Source organism: Sycon ciliatum, chromosome 4 (assembly GCF_964019385.1).
Source record: "Sycon ciliatum chromosome 4, ocSycCili1.1, whole genome shotgun sequence".
Taxonomy (NCBI): domain Eukaryota; kingdom Metazoa; phylum Porifera; class Calcarea; order Leucosolenida; family Sycettidae; genus Sycon; species Sycon ciliatum.
The window spans coordinates 27,367,480-27,387,755 of record NC_088646.1 but is presented as its reverse complement, the minus strand read 5'-3'; the positions used below and the strand labels follow the sequence as shown (position 1 = coordinate 27,387,755).

The window sequence follows — 20,276 nt, the reverse complement described above, 5'->3', positions numbered from 1 at the left end:
AGCGTCAGTATTATGGATTTAGAATACACGATCTGGGGACAGCACTAGTACTGTCTAGCTGTTTCGTCCTTTGTGGACTCATTAGCGAATAACGGAGAAATAACTCTTAACTAAGGATGAACCTAGCAGCCATGAAAATAGATAAATAATGCCTCCAAGCCAGAATTCAAGGCTACATGTGTAGGCCCGAATGTGCCTTGCCCAAGTGCTGAAACTGATAAGTCATTGAGATACGCATAGAACATCTGGCAAAGGAACTACTAAAGCCCCCACAAGCACGGTATTCTACTTCAACAAGGAAGAATTTTGAAAGCATGCACAGCCCTACATGTATAATGTTGGTATAGGTAAGCCTTGTTTGATAAATTAACATGACAAGGCGGGGGACGCACTGTGTTAAAAAACAGTGCTCCTGATACACTAGTATGTCCTCGGCTTTGTCACATGCTGTCAACCGATCAACACATACAACGTTGCATGCAAAACGGCTGCAGCCTCGAAGTACGGAGTGCTATTTTGGAAAATGCTAGATGTACAGCCTGTACTTATACAGGTGTTCTATCAACTAGTGCCATTATGACAACGGTAGCTGAATGATACATGTACATAAACCCGGGGTCATCATTTCAAGAACCTCTGGGTCTAAGCCCGAAGTAACATTCAACTACATGACTGTATACACCATCATGTATACACCATCTTCGTAGTAACTGAGTCTACCCCTCACCCACTACTGCCACTGTGACCACAATTGCGCACAAACAGAGGACCATAGAGGACCTACTTCTAACTACAGTGCTGGCCAAAGAAATCCAACCTTATGAATAAAATTGCACCGGGCGCTATGCAGCCCTAGTAGTAAACATACTGGACCGGTCTGTGCTCTCGAACGCGGCGCTACTTTATTAACGAGGTTGGATTTCTCTGGCCAGCACTGTACAAAATACACACATGCACACACAACACTGCTAGGCTTTCCACCACCACACTAGGTTTTGAAACCGAAGAGTGGCAAAATTCAGGGCCAGACTAGAAAATCTGGGGAGACCTAATGGTTTTTTAAAGCAAAACACAGCCAACACTCTGCAGCCTCACAGCCTCCGGCAGGTTTTCCCGAGCGCACAAAATTAAAAGTTGTTGAGGCACCACGAATACAGTCGGGCGTCACAGAACGTGGGACCCAGGAATGTACGTGTATACCTCTAGGTACACCACAGCCAATAACGTTTTAAAAAGAAACGCAGTGTCAATAGACTCGAGTCTCTGCTTTTCTGGAATACAGATTCTGCTACACACGTATTGCTCACTATCCAGTGGGATGTGCATCTAAGAAAGTGGTACAAGAAGTCAAGGAACTAAGCCTAAGGCCAGATTGCTGAAAGGTTTTGTATAACTGACGAGCCTGACCCCTTGGAAACAACAGCTGTGGATGCGTGGCTCTACTGTAATAAATGTACAGGTACACAAACAATTTGAATGCAGAAATAACAACAACAAACAGGGAGAGGTGTAGGAAAATATACTCGGCCCCTAGTGAATTTGCTTGTGTATTAGCTTGAAAACTTTGGGTACACTTGTTGAGAGACCTAACTGCATGCAGCTAAAATATGGAGTGCTGTTGTCACCGACGACTTCTCCAGTAAAGTTGCGGCTAACATCTTCTCAGGTATTCCCGGGTCTTCGCTAAGGCCGTAAGGGTGGATGATATCATGTGCGTCTTCTATTGCTGATGTCGCTACACTCGATGGTGGTGCTGATGTACTGATTGTGGTGGAAGATATTGAGATGCCGTATGTCTCGAACCTTTTCGCTAGGTCTCCGCGGCCATCGCGCAAGAGGGTCGGGAGCACCACAACTGCAACGCCACAGATCCAAGGATCGATTCTCGGACAAAACATTCTTCAGATTGCCAAAGGTCCCCAGTGCTTGGCAATACTGGCCTGTACAGCATGAACACACCACACATACGCCCACACACCATGTACCATGTAAACGCCCGTTGCAGGAGAAGCACCCAAATCTGCAAATGAATTGGATGTGCACCCACAGATTTTCTCGTATAGGAACAATAGCTGATCTGAATCTGAATAAAACAGATCAAGACTAGTGCCAGATAACAGTCTAATCCGCACAAGGCAACTGGCGCAGCCATGTGAATCTCGAGCAAAATGGACAAACATGTCCCCAATTATCAGCAAACGGGTGTGCGTTACAGGATTGGCCTGGCAACTTCAAACAGACACAATCCACTAACGTGGTGCCCCGTCAACTTCAACGGGAACACACCGATACAAACACAGCCCCACAACAGCAAAACGGGAACGCCGTTACAAATATGGTGCCCTGGCAACTTAACGGGAACGCACCAACACAAGCTGGCCTGGCACCTTCAAACAGGCACAACTGACAAAACACGGCATCCAGCAACAGCAAATGGGTAGGTACACCGTTACAAGAACAGTCCATCGCACCAAAATGCTGCTGCCACAACATTATAGCAGCAGCACGCCAGACATGCATACATGGCATTCCCAAAAGCAGATACCTGGCCTGGCAACTTAACGGGAACGCACCAACACAAGCTGGCCTGGCACCTTCAAACAGGCACAACTGACAAAACACGGCATCCAGCAACAGCAAATGGGTAGGTACACCGTTACAAGAACAGTCCATCGCACCAAAATGCTGCTGCCACAACATTATAGCAGCAGCACGCCAGACATGCATACATGGCATTCCCAAAAGCAGATACCTGGAGTCAAATTCATCCATCACACTGTTTGTTAGGGCTGAATTTTCCAGTGACAATAGGAAATCCCGCCTAAGGCTCATGTGATGAGATCTGTACACCAACTCAGGGTATATTCTAGGACGAATTTCCAACCGGTTACGGTACAATGAAGAGTCGGGGGGTCCCCCTCCGGAAATAGTTTTCAAAATACAACCCAAATATGGCACTCGACAGCAATTTAACAGATTTCTTGGTGCTGGAGTGTCGCGCGGAGCTGTTGGACTGTAGCAACGCCGTCGCTACAGCTCGATGACGTGGTTCGACCGTACAAACCGTACAAACTCGTGACCCTAGTACCAGCCCACGCGGCTTCGCTGGAAGTATCCATCCAGAAAAAAGCGTATGACCATTCACAGCTCCATTCACCCACAGAAAAGTACGGGCGGTTGGAACTGATTTGTAACTTTTCAACCGGTCGCCAACTATTTCAACCGGTCGAAAACCGGTTGGGGCGGTTCTAGAAAATTCCCTGCAACTATAGTCACAGTATCAATGCACATTAGTAGAGCATAAGAACTCACTTGCGCTCATACCCTGTCACGTAGAGATGCTACTCTACGTGTACTGTTCCGATGTCCATTGGGGTGGTATGCCGGCCACTTGCCAGATGTAGAGCTTTTAAGCCGTACTTTGCCACCGTCTGCTTGCCGTATCACCACCTCACTTGCAACTCTGGATTCCAGGACTGTCGCTCCAACAATGGGCATGGAGCAGGAGCTAACCTGATAACAGTTGAGAGCGTGACAGAGTATCTTATTTAAATAAGGCCGAGTAAGGTGGATCCCTTTGGCAAAAGTGAACACAGGCTTGGTGCTACAGGCATGGGCTGTCATGTACCGGAATAGCCAATACCGGGCATGTTTGGTCGACAGTAGATGGAACTGCGACGGCTCCACCGTATATGGCCGCGTCTTAGTGACCTTCAGGCGCAACGTGACCAAGTCAGGTGCGAGACTCCCAGCCTCCCACACAAATACTCTTTGGCTGTCAAACGAGTGAATACTAGTAGATGATGCTAAATACTCGCTGGCAAACAATAAGCCATACAAGGCCAGTAGTATACTTACCCACAGCATAGCCTGATCTACAATATGACTGATTGGATCGTTGTAAGTATTGCCGAAAATGGATTAAGTCGTCCACTAAAAGCTCTTTGAAACTCGGATGTTGAGCCAATATGGCAATAATAAAATTAATGTAGAAAGGAAAAGGACGTATGGATATGAGTGTAGAGTAACTGTCACTATATACTAAATACAGTCAGAAAGTGCAACAACCAGGCACTAAAACATTTGACGACCCGACTCCTGGCTTCAACACATCTCCGTAGTGTTAAGGAGAGACCAAAGAGGGAAAGGTAATACTGGTTTCGTCATCGTCCAGTAACAATCAACATTTCTTGTTCTTGTGGGACTGTAGCTTCAACTACTAGCTTGTGCTCATTTTCGTTGCGCTTACCTTCCCCTCTTTGGTCTCTCCTTTTAACCTTGAACCTTCCAAGTTGGAAGGCTGTTGGTTAGCGCTACGGAGATGTGTTGAAGCTAGGAGTCAGGTCGTCGAATGTCTCAGCACTCTGTCAGTTTTGTGCCTAGTTGTTGCATTTTTTTACTGTAGTAGCTAGTTACAGTGGTGGACAGTTACGTATCCATATGTCCTTTTCCTTTCTAATAAAAGCTCTATCCGCAAATATGCCGAGGTGGCTTGCCGTATCTCCCTCTATGCCATGCAACACAACTGTTGAGCGAGCAGCTTTTAGGCCATCCCCATTGCACAACAGGTAATAGGCTACTAATAGCGTAACGCAGCTAGGTAAACACGAATCGATGAAAGAGGCAGACTTCTTAGAACAAAGAGACTAGTTGTGAAGGACACAACATTTTCAGCAGTCAGCAGTAGGAGAAATTGCTCTTAATTATGCAGCAATACTAGGCTTACACGTTTGTGTCATGCGTTCTGAGACGGAGTCCTTGACTAGCTCGTCACTGGCCGCACTCAGAGCAGCAGTCGTCACTACACATGGGTTGGGAAGCAATGGACAAAATTAACACTTGCCATGCACACATGCACTGCTTACCAGCTAAGTTAATATGTCATACTGTACTGCAGCAAGCAAGGAACTGGCAATACCTGCACCAGGCCTATCTACTGTGACCCATGCCATTGTGAATGAAAAGAGGCAGCATTTGACAGTATGAGCGGTGTGATGAACGGGAATGCATAATACAAGCCAGTCGAGCATTGGTACATGTACTTACGGACGCAAGTTGGCTGCACACCGCTCCACTGGCCGTTGATTTCACAAGTACACACGGCCGAGCCCATAAGGACATAGGGAGACTGCACACAAACGTGGTCGTGTTGCTGAACATCAAGCCGTTCACGGTCATTGAGCCCAGTGCCGGTGGTGACAGGACCTGGCAGTCGCTTGACCTGCACAAGCACAGAGTGCACAGAGCACAGGCATTCAGTGCATGCATGTTTGGCCTAGGGGTGAAACGAGTGCCAAAATTGAGGACTCGAGCACTCTTTGAAAAAACGAGCGAGTATTCGAGCGAGTACGAGTATTTTACTGACAACATAAAACAATGTACTGCACACACTCTCGTAACACTGAACGTATTACACCTGATACACATGTAGTCTTGCATGCAGCCTAGTGCAGGAAATAGTCTGAACTACGTCTTTTGTTGGTAAGTAGGGACAAGTAATAATTTCACACTTGCATGGGTTATCAGTACTGGTCAGAGTAACAGACGTGCTTGATGTACAAGCATACAGTACACTGTGCATAAGATACTTGAGTATTTTGCGAAACGAGTCCTCACTCCTTTCGAATTTTCGAGCAAGCGCTCGAGTATTCGATATACTCGTTTCATCCCTAAAACGTTTGCGTATGTGTGCGTGGCACAGACATTGGTTTTGAATACATTGTAGTACACGCATTGTGTAAAGGAAATTGATGCGAAGACTGCCTCAACATGGCCATGCAAAGTAATAAAATAAATACAGCAGTGAATAGCGGTCAACAGTAGCTCTACATTTTGCTTGTAATAGAAGTCATTAGCGTCAGAGCAAGAAGAGGGACAAGACGAGTCAAGGGACAATCCGGAGGACGCAATATCATACGACCAACTGTTTGTTTCTACCAGCGTTATTGTACCGTCGACACAGCTCTGACGACGATATACTGGGCGAATGCCGCGGGGCCTCCCAGCGTGTCAACGGCAGTGGGTGATGGGCAGATAACAAGGTAGCTTGCGGACAACATCGGTGGCATGAAGCCTAGTGACTGCCAAGCGTCTTGGCGCGACGGGCGAGCAGTACAGTGTCATGCCCCAGGGGCTGCTGTGGCTGTCGACGTCGGCGGGTCTTGAGGTGCGTTCGCAGGCCTTCATGGCGCTCGGACAACTGCAATACTAGTACACAGACTCTCACTACTAGCTACATAGTACTCTGATTCTGGCACGTTATTTCTGCATTGAATAGTGATTGATTTTCCGCGCCGAATATCCGACGCTGCATGCATGTCCAATGCGCGTCAACAGTACTTCACACTTTCCTTTTCCCGCGTTATCACCTCAGCTATGCCAGTTTTGTATGTGGAAACCCCCTATATAATAGCAGTTTGGTCTATATTTTTAATCATTCAATATCTACCTTCACTGATGAGCTATGTATTAGCGAAACAGCTGTCTGAAGGAGTTTATCAATATCGTCTACGGAAGTGTCCTCACAATGATGATGGTTGTGTGCAGGAGGGTCTAGTCGGCTAAAGAGCGCAGTGTGGTGGTGGAGGTGACTCAACATTTTCTTCAATGGCCGAGAGCTCTGTCGCACCCTGTAATAATAATAGAAGTCATGGTACTACTATCAGTGCTGCTGCTGGTGCTTACCTGGAGCTGGTGTGACCTTGCCTGGGCAGTACTGTGCATCAGAGCCATCAGCACAGTCGTACCAAACACCGTCGCAGCGCTGTGATGGCAGGATACAGCCACAGGCTGGAACGCAGGCAGGGCAGGTAGCCAGACTGGCACTGCAGTTGAATGGCTGGATACACGTACCCATACACACAACACACAAAGCAGTCAAGAGATGAAGAAAGTGTCTGCTCGGCACATCTTTTGTACAGTCAAGAGATATTAGCATATTTGGAGGAGAAGGTAGCCTAAAACAGGCTCGACAAAAGTTACCGGCTTATGCCAACAACTCAGTGTTCTGGTAGAGTAGACGGTTCGATACCGGAACGCCTTGACAGCCAAATTTGTATAGACCCAAACCGATCATCAGCGTTGATTTTTCACTCGAAATATGTTTGTGGAAGGAAACTGGCATGTTGAAGTTTGCTCTGGGGCCAGAGTCAATCGAACTGAGCCACTCCTTTGTGTTGACCCATTGCCTCCAAGTTGCCCAATTTTTCGCTTCAAAAAAGTTCAAATCAGAGGTGGCTCCAAACCGGACACGTTTTAGAGTGCACGTCAAATTCACTTTGGGTCTGAAATTAGCTAATTGCTATCGCTCCACGACAGCCAGTACAGAGTAACAATAAGCCTTGTGTGTGCTTCCATTAGTTTTTATTGGTATGCGGTGCTTTATTGGAAAGAGGCGAGCCGCTGTTTACCTGCGACAAGAAGTAGATTTTTCGAAAGTCGTAAAACTCAAGTCGCAGTGTGAAGCAACACGTCAAAAACTCACCTGCTTGGTATGGCGCGTCTGGTCATCGCAGAGCCATGAAATTTTGGCTCGGAGTATAACACATCGTAGTCTCACTGTGACATATGTTTTCTAATCAAAATACCAAGAGAGAAAGTGAATATTGAGTCCGTTCCGGTTTGCAACCTGTGTCCTATTTGAAACCGTCGCCTCTACCCGGTGAAACACCCTAACCATACACCTACAAGTATAACATATATCCTAAGGACTCAGGCTGAGATGCCCGACTGGTCCTGGGTCCTGTGATAAGCACGATCATCATTTGTGATGATGAAAAGTGGCAGGTAACACCCAGACTATTACATGCTCTGTAAATAGGAAAGATCAACGCCACCAGAATCTGCCTTCCTACAAGCCTGAAGCTTCTCTACACAAGAGGGATATATCGGCTCTCTTGAAATTCAACTTACGATTACATGAGGCAGCTTCCCCACTCCAGGAACCGTCAATCTGGCAGATGCGCACAATGCTTCCCTGCAGGTTGTATCCGGAATTTCAGCCGAAGACGACGCTGCCTCCAGCAGAATAGTTTGTGCCCTGGGAGTAGCCGTTGGTCGGTTTAGCTAGCGGTGTGCACACACCGGCTGTACACGTCACAGGCACGTACACACACAGGCACGTACACACACAGGCACACACACACACACAGGCACACACACACACACACACACACACACACACACACACACCTTGACCTTGACCTTGATACACAAGGATTCTTCATTATTTGCCACGTTTGAGCTGAGCTGCGATCATCGCGCTTTGTTGCAGTGTGCTAAAAAACAAGAACAAAAAAAAACGGCCAAAAAAGTGGGGCGGCTGAGGCCGCCCCAGCCACCCCAGCTGTACCGGCCTTGCATGCCTGGTGTACGGTCTGAAAGATGAAAGATGGAGCTCTTGTATACACGGGCCCGGAAAGTCTGCTTCGCCTGCTCGGCAGCAGCTTCGTAGTGGTGGTCAAGGGTCGAAGACCGACGGATACGGATCAACTCCCCAGTGATCACACCTTTACCCATACTACGGGGGTGGTTACTACCGGCAAGCAGATACAGGAAACGATTGGTGACCTTGAAATGAGGCTTCACCGCCATGTATCCCTTACTACGGAAAACTGTGGTGTCCAGGAAATCAATGCCATCATGTGCCAGTTCATGCGCAAACCCGAGGGCCGAACACTTATTAATCCTGTCTAAAGCGCGCTGAACTTGACCTTCGCAACCATGCAATGAAACAAAAATGTCACTGATAAAGCGTCTATAAACCTGAACCTCTAAACCCTCCCCCTCTAAGATCGGCAAAATGTACCGATTCTCCAAATACAGCATAACAATGTCGGCATAGACCACTGCTGCAGGCGAACCCATGGCAGTCCCTTGGATCTGCGGAAACAAATCGTTACCTTACACGAACCCGTTAGTCTTCCGAATGACTGACATCAAGGAAGTCACTGCTGTTGTTAACCGTGTACTAAGGGCCGGGGGCATCCACCTTGTATACCTGTGTGTGATATACCACGACAATGCCACGTGACCGAGCTCGTTGGGGATGCTGGTGTAAAGGCTGGTCACATCTATACTAAAAATAAATGATCGTCCCGCACAGGCAAACCTTCTACCAAGTTGATGAAATCCGTAGTTCAGGCCAGAACAGTACTTTCCTCCCGTACATACAGGTTCAGTAGAAAGTCAATGAACTTAGTGGGATAGTAGCCGGGACTATTCAGACTAACAATAGGCCTAACCTTCAGGGCACAGGGCTTATGTGTTTTGATAAGTCTCCTGAAAACGGGCATACGCCCCCGGTGCGACTAAGAACAGTGACATATAAAATGGTCATACGATGCCCGATGCGATGCCTAGTCATGGTGAGTAAACAATTGACTCGGGTCGCAAACACGAAGTCTCAACACAGCCTTGAGCCTGTTGGTTGCCATCGGCAGTCTAGCCACATGTTCATCTAGCCCCTCAGGAAAAAATGTTGGGCATTGTGATGCTGGGCACGACCTATATCATCATAGTGAGATCCGTCCAGGACTACTATCACAATAGACTGCCTTTGAATATGCCCGAGTCTGATCGCGTTCTAATTCCCAAACTATGTGCTGCATGTGTACACTCCGCCTATGGTTAGTCTACTCCAGAACAACGCCTGGAGAGGTTCATTGGGGGCATGATGTCCCCCACCCCATCCCCCTTGCCCCCTGCACCTGAAGTACCGGTATTGCCCCCCCCCCCCAAATAAAGTACAGGACACAGATGGAGCACTGGGGAGCACGTAGCAGTAGGCAAGTTGACGATGCCAGTGCAGACACACCTCACCTCGGTCACCACACTGGCACAGTCATATGGTCTCCAAGGAACATAGCTACCAGAGAACACACAGAATGGGAGTATATAGTGCTATCCCGGAGGATAGACAACCTCCTATACAAAAATATCTACTGATAGAGTTCTGTGTAGACCCTATGTGCACATATGTGTGGATGAGTACTGGTAAACGGACAGCTAACCCTAGTCTAAGTAAAATAAATGTAGAATGTAGACCCTGGGCAAAAAAATAAGTAAATAAAAATAATAGCAACACATGAGGGAACTCGGATGGAGAGCCAAGGATTAAAATTAAAAAAGAGGACCATAAGTTTACGAGGTATCCGTTTTTTCCAACACTAACGGGTATAAACGTGATGCAGCTAAGCATCAGGTCGTTGAATGTCATGATCTCATCAGTCAGTTTTTGTGCTGATTGTTGCACATTTTTGACTCAACAGTATTCTGCATATAACCGTTAGTGTTGGACAAAACGGATAACTTGTAAACATGAGGGAACACTCATCCTTACCCAAGTCCCAACGTCAGCACTCGGCGCCGCTCCGAACCAAGTGGAACATTGGAGAGATCGTCCATCAGCTCCTCTCTCGTCCTGCGATCAAATCGCCTAATGCTAAAACACAAGAAGATAGGAAAGGCAAGTAGAATAAATAAATCATTAAAATAATAAACAACAATACAAGTTTGAACAGCTGCAAACGTAATGGACGATCCGAACAAGACCAATGATATACCTAGAAATTCTAGAAGGCACTAGGAAACATCCATACCTGCTCAAACTGAAGAGGACAACATAGAAAAAGGTAAAAGAGGGCACTACTCAAGTGTTCCTGGGATAGCTATGGTCTTTGCTATGCTATTGATTTGCAGTCTGATTCATCTGAAAAACGAAGTTTCAACTTTCAAGCATTTAATTTACAGTCCTACCCTCGTTAGTATGACATCGGTTGCAAGACAAACCTCATTAGCAGACAACGATCCAAAATCCCATGAATCATTAGCAGTCGTACATGCAAGTCCGGATAAGAGATTATTCGTTTGTAGACCAAATTCGTTATAACGTCCCCTCCAGCTGTCCCACAGGTTTGAATTCTCATTACAAGAAAAAGCGGATGGCCGAGGATAGCTCGATTGATATTTCATGTTGTCTTGTATCGGGGTCCGATGAAACATTGTCTGATAATGGGTTGTCTTGTACAGGGGTCTGGTGGAAAACACTGTCTAATAACAAGGAACCATCAGTTCTGATGTGGACACAATATGGATGATGCAAAGCAGCAGAAAAATGTACTCGTTATCAGACAAAAAAAGTTGATACCCCCAGGGTTGTCTCCTAACAAGGGTAGACCTACGAAATAGTGGTTGCGACTTCGGCGAAGATTGTTAGGAAAGGGTTTGCTCTCGACACTGGAGCTCACGCTATTCCGCCGCCTTGACTTTACACTTGACTGACTGACAGCTGCCACCCAGAGCACACGAAAAGTCCATCCAACCTTCCACTCGGAAAACCTGCAAGAAGGGACCACTCCCTGCTCAATACACAGTGTTTCGGGAAAATTTACCCTCGTCAGTCGAGTTTGAGTAGGCTGAGGAAGATTGTGCCTGAGAAGCACCATTTATATAGTGCTCTCCAGGTCCAAACATCACCAGGGATACAAACTTACAGAGACGCTCCGTTTGCAGCGCGACAAACACCTCGTGAGCACCAGATAGCAGTGCGAGTCAGTGTCGCTCCTGGACAGTGAAAGCTGTATATTGACACAGAGAGAGAGAGAGAGAGCGGGGTAAGAGAGAGAGAGAGAGAGAGAGAGAGAGAGAGAGAGAGAGAGAGAGAGAGAGAGAGAGAGAGAGAGAGAGAGAGAGAGACAGACACAGAGAGACAGAGAGAGACAGAGAGACAGAGAGAGACAGAGAGAGGAGAGAGAGAGAGAGAGAGAGAGAGAGAGAGAGAGAGAGAGAGAGAGAGAGAGAGAGAGAGAGAGAGAGAGAGAGAGAGAGAGAGAGAGACACACACACACACACACACACACAAACACACAGAGACAGACAGACAGACAGACAGACAGACAGACAGACAGACAGAAGGAGAAAAGACAGAGATCCGGGATGTAACATCATCATGACATCGGCCGTTGCTGTGTATGTTGGATCCAAGGTAACGAAAAGACGACACATGGGCAATCTCCATGGTTCGAGTCGCGAGCGGCTCTAGACCGTCGTTAGAGGTGGGGGCCAGAAACCATGATTTTGGTTTGGGTGGGGGGGGGGGCACACGCACACACACACACACGCACGCACGCACACACACACACACACACACACACACACACACACACACACATGCATGCACACACACACATATACACATACATACATACACACACACACACACACACACACACACACACACACACACCTTCCTTCCTTCTTCCACTGCCATGACTGGCTATGTGGCCCCATACGGGGCAGACCAGGAGACGTGTTGTCCACCGGACGGGGAACGCCATACTCAGCGCGCGCGGGCCGCGCGAACAGCGTTACACTTGTGCGTCGCAATATCCTGTGGCCGACGAAAACTGCGCGCACAAGTGCCACAAATGAGGGGCTTCGCCACAGGCTCCATGCGGGACTGGACAATAGCGTCGACAGCGTCACGGCAGGTGACCCGCCATCCCTGTCGATCTTGGACGATGTCACCAAGCTGCTCCAGAGGAACGCCAACACACACACACACACACAGACACACACGGACACACACACATACACACATACTTTGTACCATGTATATGCCCGTCACAAGAAAAGCACGCAAAGTTGTGGAAGTCAGGTCTCGCTGGACCAACCAGAATGGAGCTGCTACGGGCCTGAGCACGCAGCTTCCCCCAAGTTGCAGAAGGCAATGCAGTGCTGCAAGTGGCAGGCAATCCTACGTGAAAAATTGGCACATACACCTCCATATTAATAATTCCAACGAGAGAGCTCAGTTGAAAGCTCAGGGCCCTCACTATCTTTTTTGCCTAGGTTATCATGCATTATGCGATAGGAATAAACAACAGTTTTATTCGGCTGAAATAAAGGATACCAATAGACCCCACTTGTACTTGGCTGAAATAAATTGTTCATCGTTGTTATATCATTTAGTTTTTCATTTCGATATCGCACAAATAAAGAGCGCTTGGGCTTGAAGGCTAGAGAGGGCTTGACCGCCCAGGAGCCCTCGCTATGCTTAATATTTGCCTAGGTCATCATGTGTGTTGTTCGAACTGATAGAAACGTCTTTGCAATACAAAAACATGTGCATGACAATCAAAACTTTAGTTCATAAACGCACATCGATACATAACTCAAAACTCAAACTCTCAGACAGGTACATTCTACCAAGTAAAAGTAAATATAATAATAGATTACGCTTTGGTACTAGCTTATTTCATTTTTTTCAAGCCCTGTTTCAACATGTGGCCAGCAGTCTTTGCCAGAATGGTACGGAACATCAACGGAATAGGGCCAGGCTGGTGCGTAACATGATGATGGCCCCGCACACCGAACAAGTTCGAGCATGAGAGCATGTATTTTCTCCTGCTGAATGGATGCCTGTGCAGCGGTCTCTAGCTGTCAACGCGTCTTGTCACGAAGGCGGTGAGTCTCCAAACGACGGGATATTTGCTCCGTCGTTTCTTGCTGTTGGCATAGCCTTTCGCAAGCACGGCGACTCTCGAGGCGGCGGGACCTCTCTTCTCCCTTCTTCTACTCTCTGTGTAGGCACTCCTGCCGACGCCGTCTGCTCAGAGCTTTAACACTGTCACCCCTGTCATTTTGCTCCTCCTCATAGTCCTCTTCTAATTATCTCAGCATTCTATTTATACAACAACTACGACCATTAAAACACTGCAATCTACCCGATCCTTACATTCCCAGCCCATTAGTACCACACCCCTAAACTTTCGACCGATAGTACGACACGTTCTATGGTCTTTTGAAATCAAACCGCAACCATTACAATAATGCGATCTAAACCATAATGAGCGTTAGCATGCTAACGCAAGTTAGCAGGCAGTCCAGCGAGCTGGCCCGACCTGCACGCATGCGCGAGTCACATGGTCATGCGACCTCCAAGATCCTGTACAATGTCTCTTGCATGTCATTGCTGTTTTCGACTTTCGAGCATGCAACTTGCGGAACATGCGTTCCCAAACAATTTCCTCCACAATTGTGCTCGCCCCGGTGTATCTTGCTAAGCTCAATGTTAAAAGTGCATTCTGCCGAATTCCCGTCCGCCCGGAGGATTGGTCCTTGTCGATCCGCTGGCAGGATCAATACTTTTATGAGAGTGCCCTGCCCTTCAGACTGTATTACGCTCCAGTCCAGCTATATGGAACTCTGTCGCATCCGCCAGTGAATGGATTATGTGCTAGCAGTTCGCACTCACACGCCTATTGCATTACGGGGAATACCTCAACTAACGTTACTTCCTCAGTGCATGCTCTGGACTTGTGTTAGCTTGCCAGCAATTCGCTATTCTGCTCCGAGAATTTACATACTTCGATGTTTCTCTGGCCCCAGCAAAAGTGGAGGGTCCAGCTCAAGTCCTGACGTTATTGGCATCATCCTATTACGGGGAGTGCCTCGACTAACGTTTCTGTCTCCATGCCTGCTCTGAACTTGTGTTAGCTCGCCAGCAACTCGCTACTCGGCGCCGCGCGTTTACATACCTCGGTGTTTCTCTGGCGTCAGTAAAAGTGCTTCCTCAATGCATGCTCTGGACCTGTGTTAGCTCGCCAGCAACTCGCTACTCGGCGCCGCGCATTTACATACCTCGGTGTTTTCTCTGGCGTCAGCAAAAGTGGAGGGTCCAGCCCACGTCCTGATGTTTATCGGCGTCATCCTGGACACCCGCCGCGCTAACATCAGTATGCCTATGGACGAACTTGCCGAGCTTCGTGATCTCCTTCGGGCCACTCTTCACACAGCTTCAACTACCCAATGTCAACTCGAGTCTCTTCTGGGAAAGCTCCCGTTTGCTACAAGAGTGATAGCCCCTGGATGCAAATTGCAGATTGTGGTCACTTGCCAACTGGTACCGGCAGCCGTGTTACCTGATCAAGCTCTCCAAAGAGTGCCTCAAAGATCTTCGCTGATGGCCTGAGCTCCTGGATTAGCGGAACGGCCGGTCCTTCTTCCTATACCCTAAATGGACGCCGTCCCCCGACTTGCTGGTATTCACTGATGCAAGTGGTGCACTTGGCCGGTGCTCGTACAATTGCGACCGGGGATAGGGCGATGGACAGTCAATCAAGCAGAGCAGCAATCGCAAAGGGTTGTTTGCAATTGTGGCAGCCCGCAGCACCTGGGAAAACTAGCGGCATCAGCTGGGAATGCCAATCAATGGGCATTTACAGCAACTGCGAGGATATTGCTCATCAGTTGTGGCTTTGGCCTGGCGTTGTACACCGGCCACTCGTTTCGAATCAGCTGCGGGACTCGATATTCAGAGAGGCGGGAAGGTGGAAAGCGATGTCTGCCCGAGTAACATTCGGACGCCACCTGCAGCCAAAGTATGGGTGGCTGCGGCAATGGCCTCAGCCCATGATATCAAGTTCTGACAGTCTTTACCTAGCTTGCACCGCTTACAGATTGCACGGGTAGCTGCACTTTGTGATCCGCTCCGGGAGTGCCGATTTATGGAATATATGCTCTCAACTGGTTATGCATACCAATATATTTAGCATTTGGAGGCTCTACTCAGAGTCATTGGTGGCTCCATGCAGTCAGTGGCGGCTCCATGCGGAGTCATTGGCGGCTCCATGCGGAGTCAATTTGGGGCTCCATGCGGGGTCATTCGGCGGCTCCATGCGGGGTCATTCGGCGGCTCCATGCAGAGTCATTCGGCGGCTCCATGCGAAGTCATTCGGTGGCTCCATGCGGAGTCATTTGCCGGCTCCAAGCAGAGTCATTTGTCGGCTCAGCTGCGAGCCATCTAGTGGCTCCAAGCAGAGCCATCATACCAGTTGCTCGAATCGGCACTCCCAGCTTAATCCAAAACTCGGTTGCTCTGTTGTGAGGTGGGGGGGGGGGGTGCTAACCTAGGAATGGGTTTGCTCCCCACACTGGAGCTAGCGCTATTCCGTCGACTTGACACTTGACGGACTCACGACTGCCATCCAGAGTCGCCACCACTATTTCCAAACCATACGGCTAATTATTTTAGTTAGCTATCCACATACCGGTACAGTAAAACCTGTGACTACCGACCACCCCTTGGTGCCAGCAAAAGCGGTCTTTAGTAGCAGGTGGTCTTTAGTTAGAGGTTTGCACCGCGTGACCATATGTGGATCCCATTATATGATATGTATGTCAAAATGCAGCTAATACGATTCCCCAGGACTTGCGCAATGTCAGAAAGACGGAGAGATGGAGAGAGAGAGAGAGAGAGAGAGAGAGAGAGAGAGAGAGAGAGAGAGAAGATTAATTTTTTGCAGACTTCAAATTCAGCTGCTACTTCTGAAGCCAGGAGTCAAACGTTCCCTGGGGAAGTTTCGTTTCGCGCTGGGCTTCAAATTTGTTCATGCGATCAATCATACCGACTGTCCTTGTTGTGACTTCTGGATTGCTTGAACGCGATCCTTCAGCATCAGGACCTTGTGGTGCTGCTTTGTTTCTGGATTCCTTGATGCCATCGTCAATCCGTCTGTATGACTGGTGTGACAGAGCCGCCCAGTCTTCGTTTCTCCTCCGAGTAGTAACATCGATCAGAGAGCGCTTTCGATGCGCTCTCCAAGACGTTTCCTATCATGTTTTTTCTTGACAGCGCTTGAAATTTTGACAGGTGTAGTGCAGTCCACACCGACTCCACAGCCAAAATTACCTGCATTCATTTGTTCAGCTGTAGTATCGAAAGATTTTTTTCAGGACCATGGAAAATCAGTAAAATTTCAAGAAGGAGCTTCGAGCAACATTTGATTTCCTACATCGCGGTCGCTAGTTACGGGTCAAAAATTGTGTTTGGGACAGGAAAAGGCGGTCGCTGGTCGCGTTCAGAAGGTAGTCGCTAGTCACAGTGCATTTTGAATGTGAGACCTTCCGTGCCTGGCGAAGTGGTTGGTAGTACCAGGCTGGTCGCTAGTGACAGTGGTCTTTAGTTACAGGTTTTACTGTATATCCCTTACCGAAATTGTATTCTTGAACGCAATATTCTTCTTTCTTTTTCTTCTACTCCGTTCCATCAGCACTCGGCCGATGGCAGGAGATTGGTACCCACTGGGCTAGCATGCAGCAGCCAAAGCTGGGGCCTTTTCTTACTCCGTCAAACCCACTTCTTAAAACGAAACTGACGTGCATATTCACATTGCATGTTGTGAATGTCCCCATATTTGCCCCGACATCTTAGCTCGTACAGCGCTCCAGATACATCTATGCTACGGTGCGCACCGCATACTCGAATTACGGTACGGGACACATACGGGATACTGCACCAACCATTGCATGCCACGTGAACCACCCTACCAGACACCGTGACACGCACCGAATTACAGCGGTGTGGATACTGGCTAGCGCCAGATGCTACTAAAGTACAACTGAATAGCGTCTTTTGCATAGCTACGGGAATAATCTCATATCCCAAGTATTGCAGCTCTGCTAATAGAATAATTCAGGTTACTCCCACTCCATTTCTCTAGTGCTTATTTTTCTGAAAAAATATCATCTTTGGCACCAGAATGCTGCCACCAAGAGTACATTAACCAGAGTGTGCAGCCCAAAGAGAATCATCCCACGGCAAAGTTTATTGTTTAGGGCATAGACTCGCAGTAACAGGCTCACCTTTGCTGCATCTCACACCGCTTCACACGGTCATCTACTCTATCACCATGGTAATTTCTGTTGCACATTGCTGCTTGTTTAACAAAAACGTAGAAAACACACCGAATTTCCAGGTAATTACCATGGTGATACGGTACTTTAGCTTGAACCTATTGTATGACGGGTTTTCTATGATTGATAATGACCCAGAGAGAAACTAAACCGGTATCGAATTCCAGTCAGCGACGCAATTCTTCTGAGGTGTAAAGTGACTTCAGGAATATGTTGCAGAAAACTGCGATGCATGCTGATTATTTACTGTGCCCTATTGTGCACAATATACCAGGTGTGTTACTCAGGGATGAAGTAGATGCACACACGTGCCGGGCATCACGGCACAGGTTAGGTTTGCTACTAGCCGCTGCAGTGTACTTGTGGTCCGAACTTGCACTCTACTCAACTCTGCATACGCAAAGAGTGCTGGTGCCGAAATGAACCAGAAGGGTGCTGAGTGGGACGCAACAACACTGACTCTGTCTACCCATGTACACAGATATGATAGGGTATGCAGTACCTGCTCTAAGATTTAACACAAACCGGGTACACGTCTACCTGGCACAATTCCTGCAACACTGGGCCAGAGCCAGATGCGTTCAAGTGCGGCTACTGTGTGTCAGGGAGTCGTAAACTTACTTTCGACTTCCTGATGTACATGATTGTACATGTACATGTATGAACGTACTCGCACTGGGCACTCTGGCCGCACGCATCTGCACGCGTATGCAGCCTGTCAGTGGCGGTATGCCCTCGAACGGTATAAAAAAGTATAGTACTCGACAGGACTTCCGACCGGGTCTCAGGTAACCCAGTGTTCTTTTTCCAAAAGGTCCAAGTACTCACAAACAGGGCCACTGACCCGGCTCTGGAGCAGACACTGGTAATCTAGGTCCAAGTTTGCTCGATTTTGTTCTGACGCTTCATGTGCTTTCATAGCCAAGGTTTCTCACTTTCTTCGCAAGCTCTTTTAGTCTTGAGAGTTGACAACTGCTTATGGTTGTGTTGGCAGAAAACATGTCAGCTAATCTGACAACCGTCCAACCCCATTTTACTGGTAAGTAGTCAGCGAGTGGCTTTGATGGGGCCATACAGTACTAGAGGGGAAGTTACGCGGCATATTTGTGCTTCCTTTTTGAAAACACGTTCTCGCTCGAAGGGTTTCTTAACTTTATCCCTGCGCTCATTGATGGAGTTCATCGATGGAGTTGCCAGCGGCACTCTACAGAAGAACAATGTTGTCAAGTTTTTTATGAAAAATTGTCAAACATTTTCAAATTGCTATAAGTTTGGTTAGGGCCGGGTTCCACTGCGGCTCCGCAGCTCCGCTGCTCCACGGTACTTGGCTGCATGCAGCAGAGCGGCGTGGTTCCAGTGACACTCGCCATTCACGGTACCGCGATCGTGCTCGACGTTTTTTTTATGACATTTAGCCTGCCTGCGCGCGCGTGAAATCCAAAAAAAATCCTCGTGTTCTGGCCTGTGCAACGAATTAAAATTCCCCCGAATAAAACAATTAAGTGCGGGAAACAATGCAAGCCGTGACCGCGGCTTGCATTTTTTTGTATCAAGCAGCGAAGCGAAAGCTGGTGATGAGCCGCGGCCTCGCTGGACCAGCTCGTAATGATGACGTTTCATGCCGTGGATGATGTGCGGCGGAGCGGCAGTGGAACCCAGCCCTTAGGCAAAGGAAATTTGTCATTAATTTGTTTATGCTGCATAGATGGAGAGCTGCACACTCTGGCTTATGGACTCTCGCCTACAGTGTAGTCGTACTGCTAGTGTACTGGCATTACAGAAGACACGAAAAACGAGAACATAATTATGGCGAGAAAGTAATTACTGGCTAAGAATTGCCCTAAGACTTACCGCTTCTCAGTGCTCCATACCAGGAAGTAGTACACTACCTACTCCCTGCTCCATACGAGTGTTCTCTCCTCATTCTCTGCATCCTTTACCTCAGGAGTCTCGTCCATTTAGCGGCTCAAATGCTTGAGCTCCGGATAGCGGAAAATAGCTCGTCGTCCATTAGCGGCTCTAATAGTACCTGGTCTGAAGTGTCGCAGTCTAGCACAACTATGATTTTTTCCAGGAGGGTAAGGGTTGCAAACCCAAAGAGACCCTAAGCTTCGTCTATCAAACAAAACAATTGCCCTAAAAAATGGAAGAGGAAAAGAGTGAGCGAGCTGGTCTGAGCGCGCTACTTTTCAAAAAATAGAAGCTGAAAGCCATCAAAGTCAAAGCATTCTGGCTAGCGCGTTTGTGTATGTCACGAGCGCTAGCGCGCTAGTCGCAGCAAACGCTCGCAGGCCAGAGTTAGCGCTATTTGGGCTGTTTGCCGCACGCGGCAGCTGGATGGATCACGTGATCCAAGCTGACAAATAAGGTCCGATGGTTCAGCTACATTGAGCCACAAGCTAGCGTAGGTGCATGCTGCCATGCACCCTGCACGACATCTGTACGGAATACCATGGCAAGCTTCGTCGCGTGCATGGTTATGGATCCTCGGCCCCCTTGGCTGCAGCGTTCTTTCAGCAGTCCCGTGACGCCGCCGCGTGGACGCAATGCATGATTGGCCGAAAGGGCTCATGTGACCACTC

The 20,276-nt window shown here is 48.1% G+C and overlaps 1 protein-coding gene across 2 annotated transcripts; it reads right to left on the bottom strand.

The window, feature by feature from the left end:
* Positions 1–1,127: 1,127 nt before the first annotated feature.
* LOC135815388 (uncharacterized) lies at positions 1,128–20,082 on the bottom strand. 2 transcript variants are annotated; one of them, XM_065328680.1, is made up of 9 exons: positions 19,546–20,082; positions 12,245–12,529; positions 11,493–11,576; positions 10,340–10,441; positions 6,685–6,838; positions 5,047–5,221; positions 4,727–4,801; positions 3,313–3,508; positions 1,128–1,940 (listed from the first exon to the last, which is right to left on the bottom strand). In XM_065328680.1, the coding sequence occupies exons 2-8, from the start codon at positions 12,286–12,288 to the stop codon at positions 3,444–3,446; spliced, it is 699 nt and encodes a 232-aa protein (XP_065184752.1). In that variant the 5' UTR covers positions 12,289–12,529; positions 19,546–20,082; the 3' UTR covers positions 1,128–1,940; positions 3,313–3,443. The 2 variants fall into 2 exon arrangements, with proteins under 2 accessions (XP_065184752.1, XP_065184751.1); XM_065328679.1 differs by lacking the exon at positions 19,546–20,082 and adding an exon at positions 17,644–18,824 and having other exon boundaries at positions 3,313–3,513.
* Between the last annotated feature and the right edge of the window lie 194 nt (positions 20,083–20,276).

What these genes read in the sequence shown, in the direction of transcription:
- LOC135815388 (XM_065328679.1), bottom strand. Translation starts at nt 17,711, where the DNA reads ATGTGCAACAGAAATTACCATGGTGATAGAGTAGATGACCGTGTGAAG. An exon ending in GCTGCAAACGGAGCGTCTCT is followed by an intron (nt 10,442 to 11,492) that starts GTAAGTTTGTAT and finishes CTTGTGTTTTAG; the next exon opens with CATTAGGCGATTTGATCGCA. An exon ending in TGTGCAGCCAACTTGCGTCC is followed by an intron (nt 4,802 to 5,046) that starts GTAAGTACATGT and finishes ACCCATGTGTAG; the next exon opens with TGACGACTGCTGCTCTGAGT.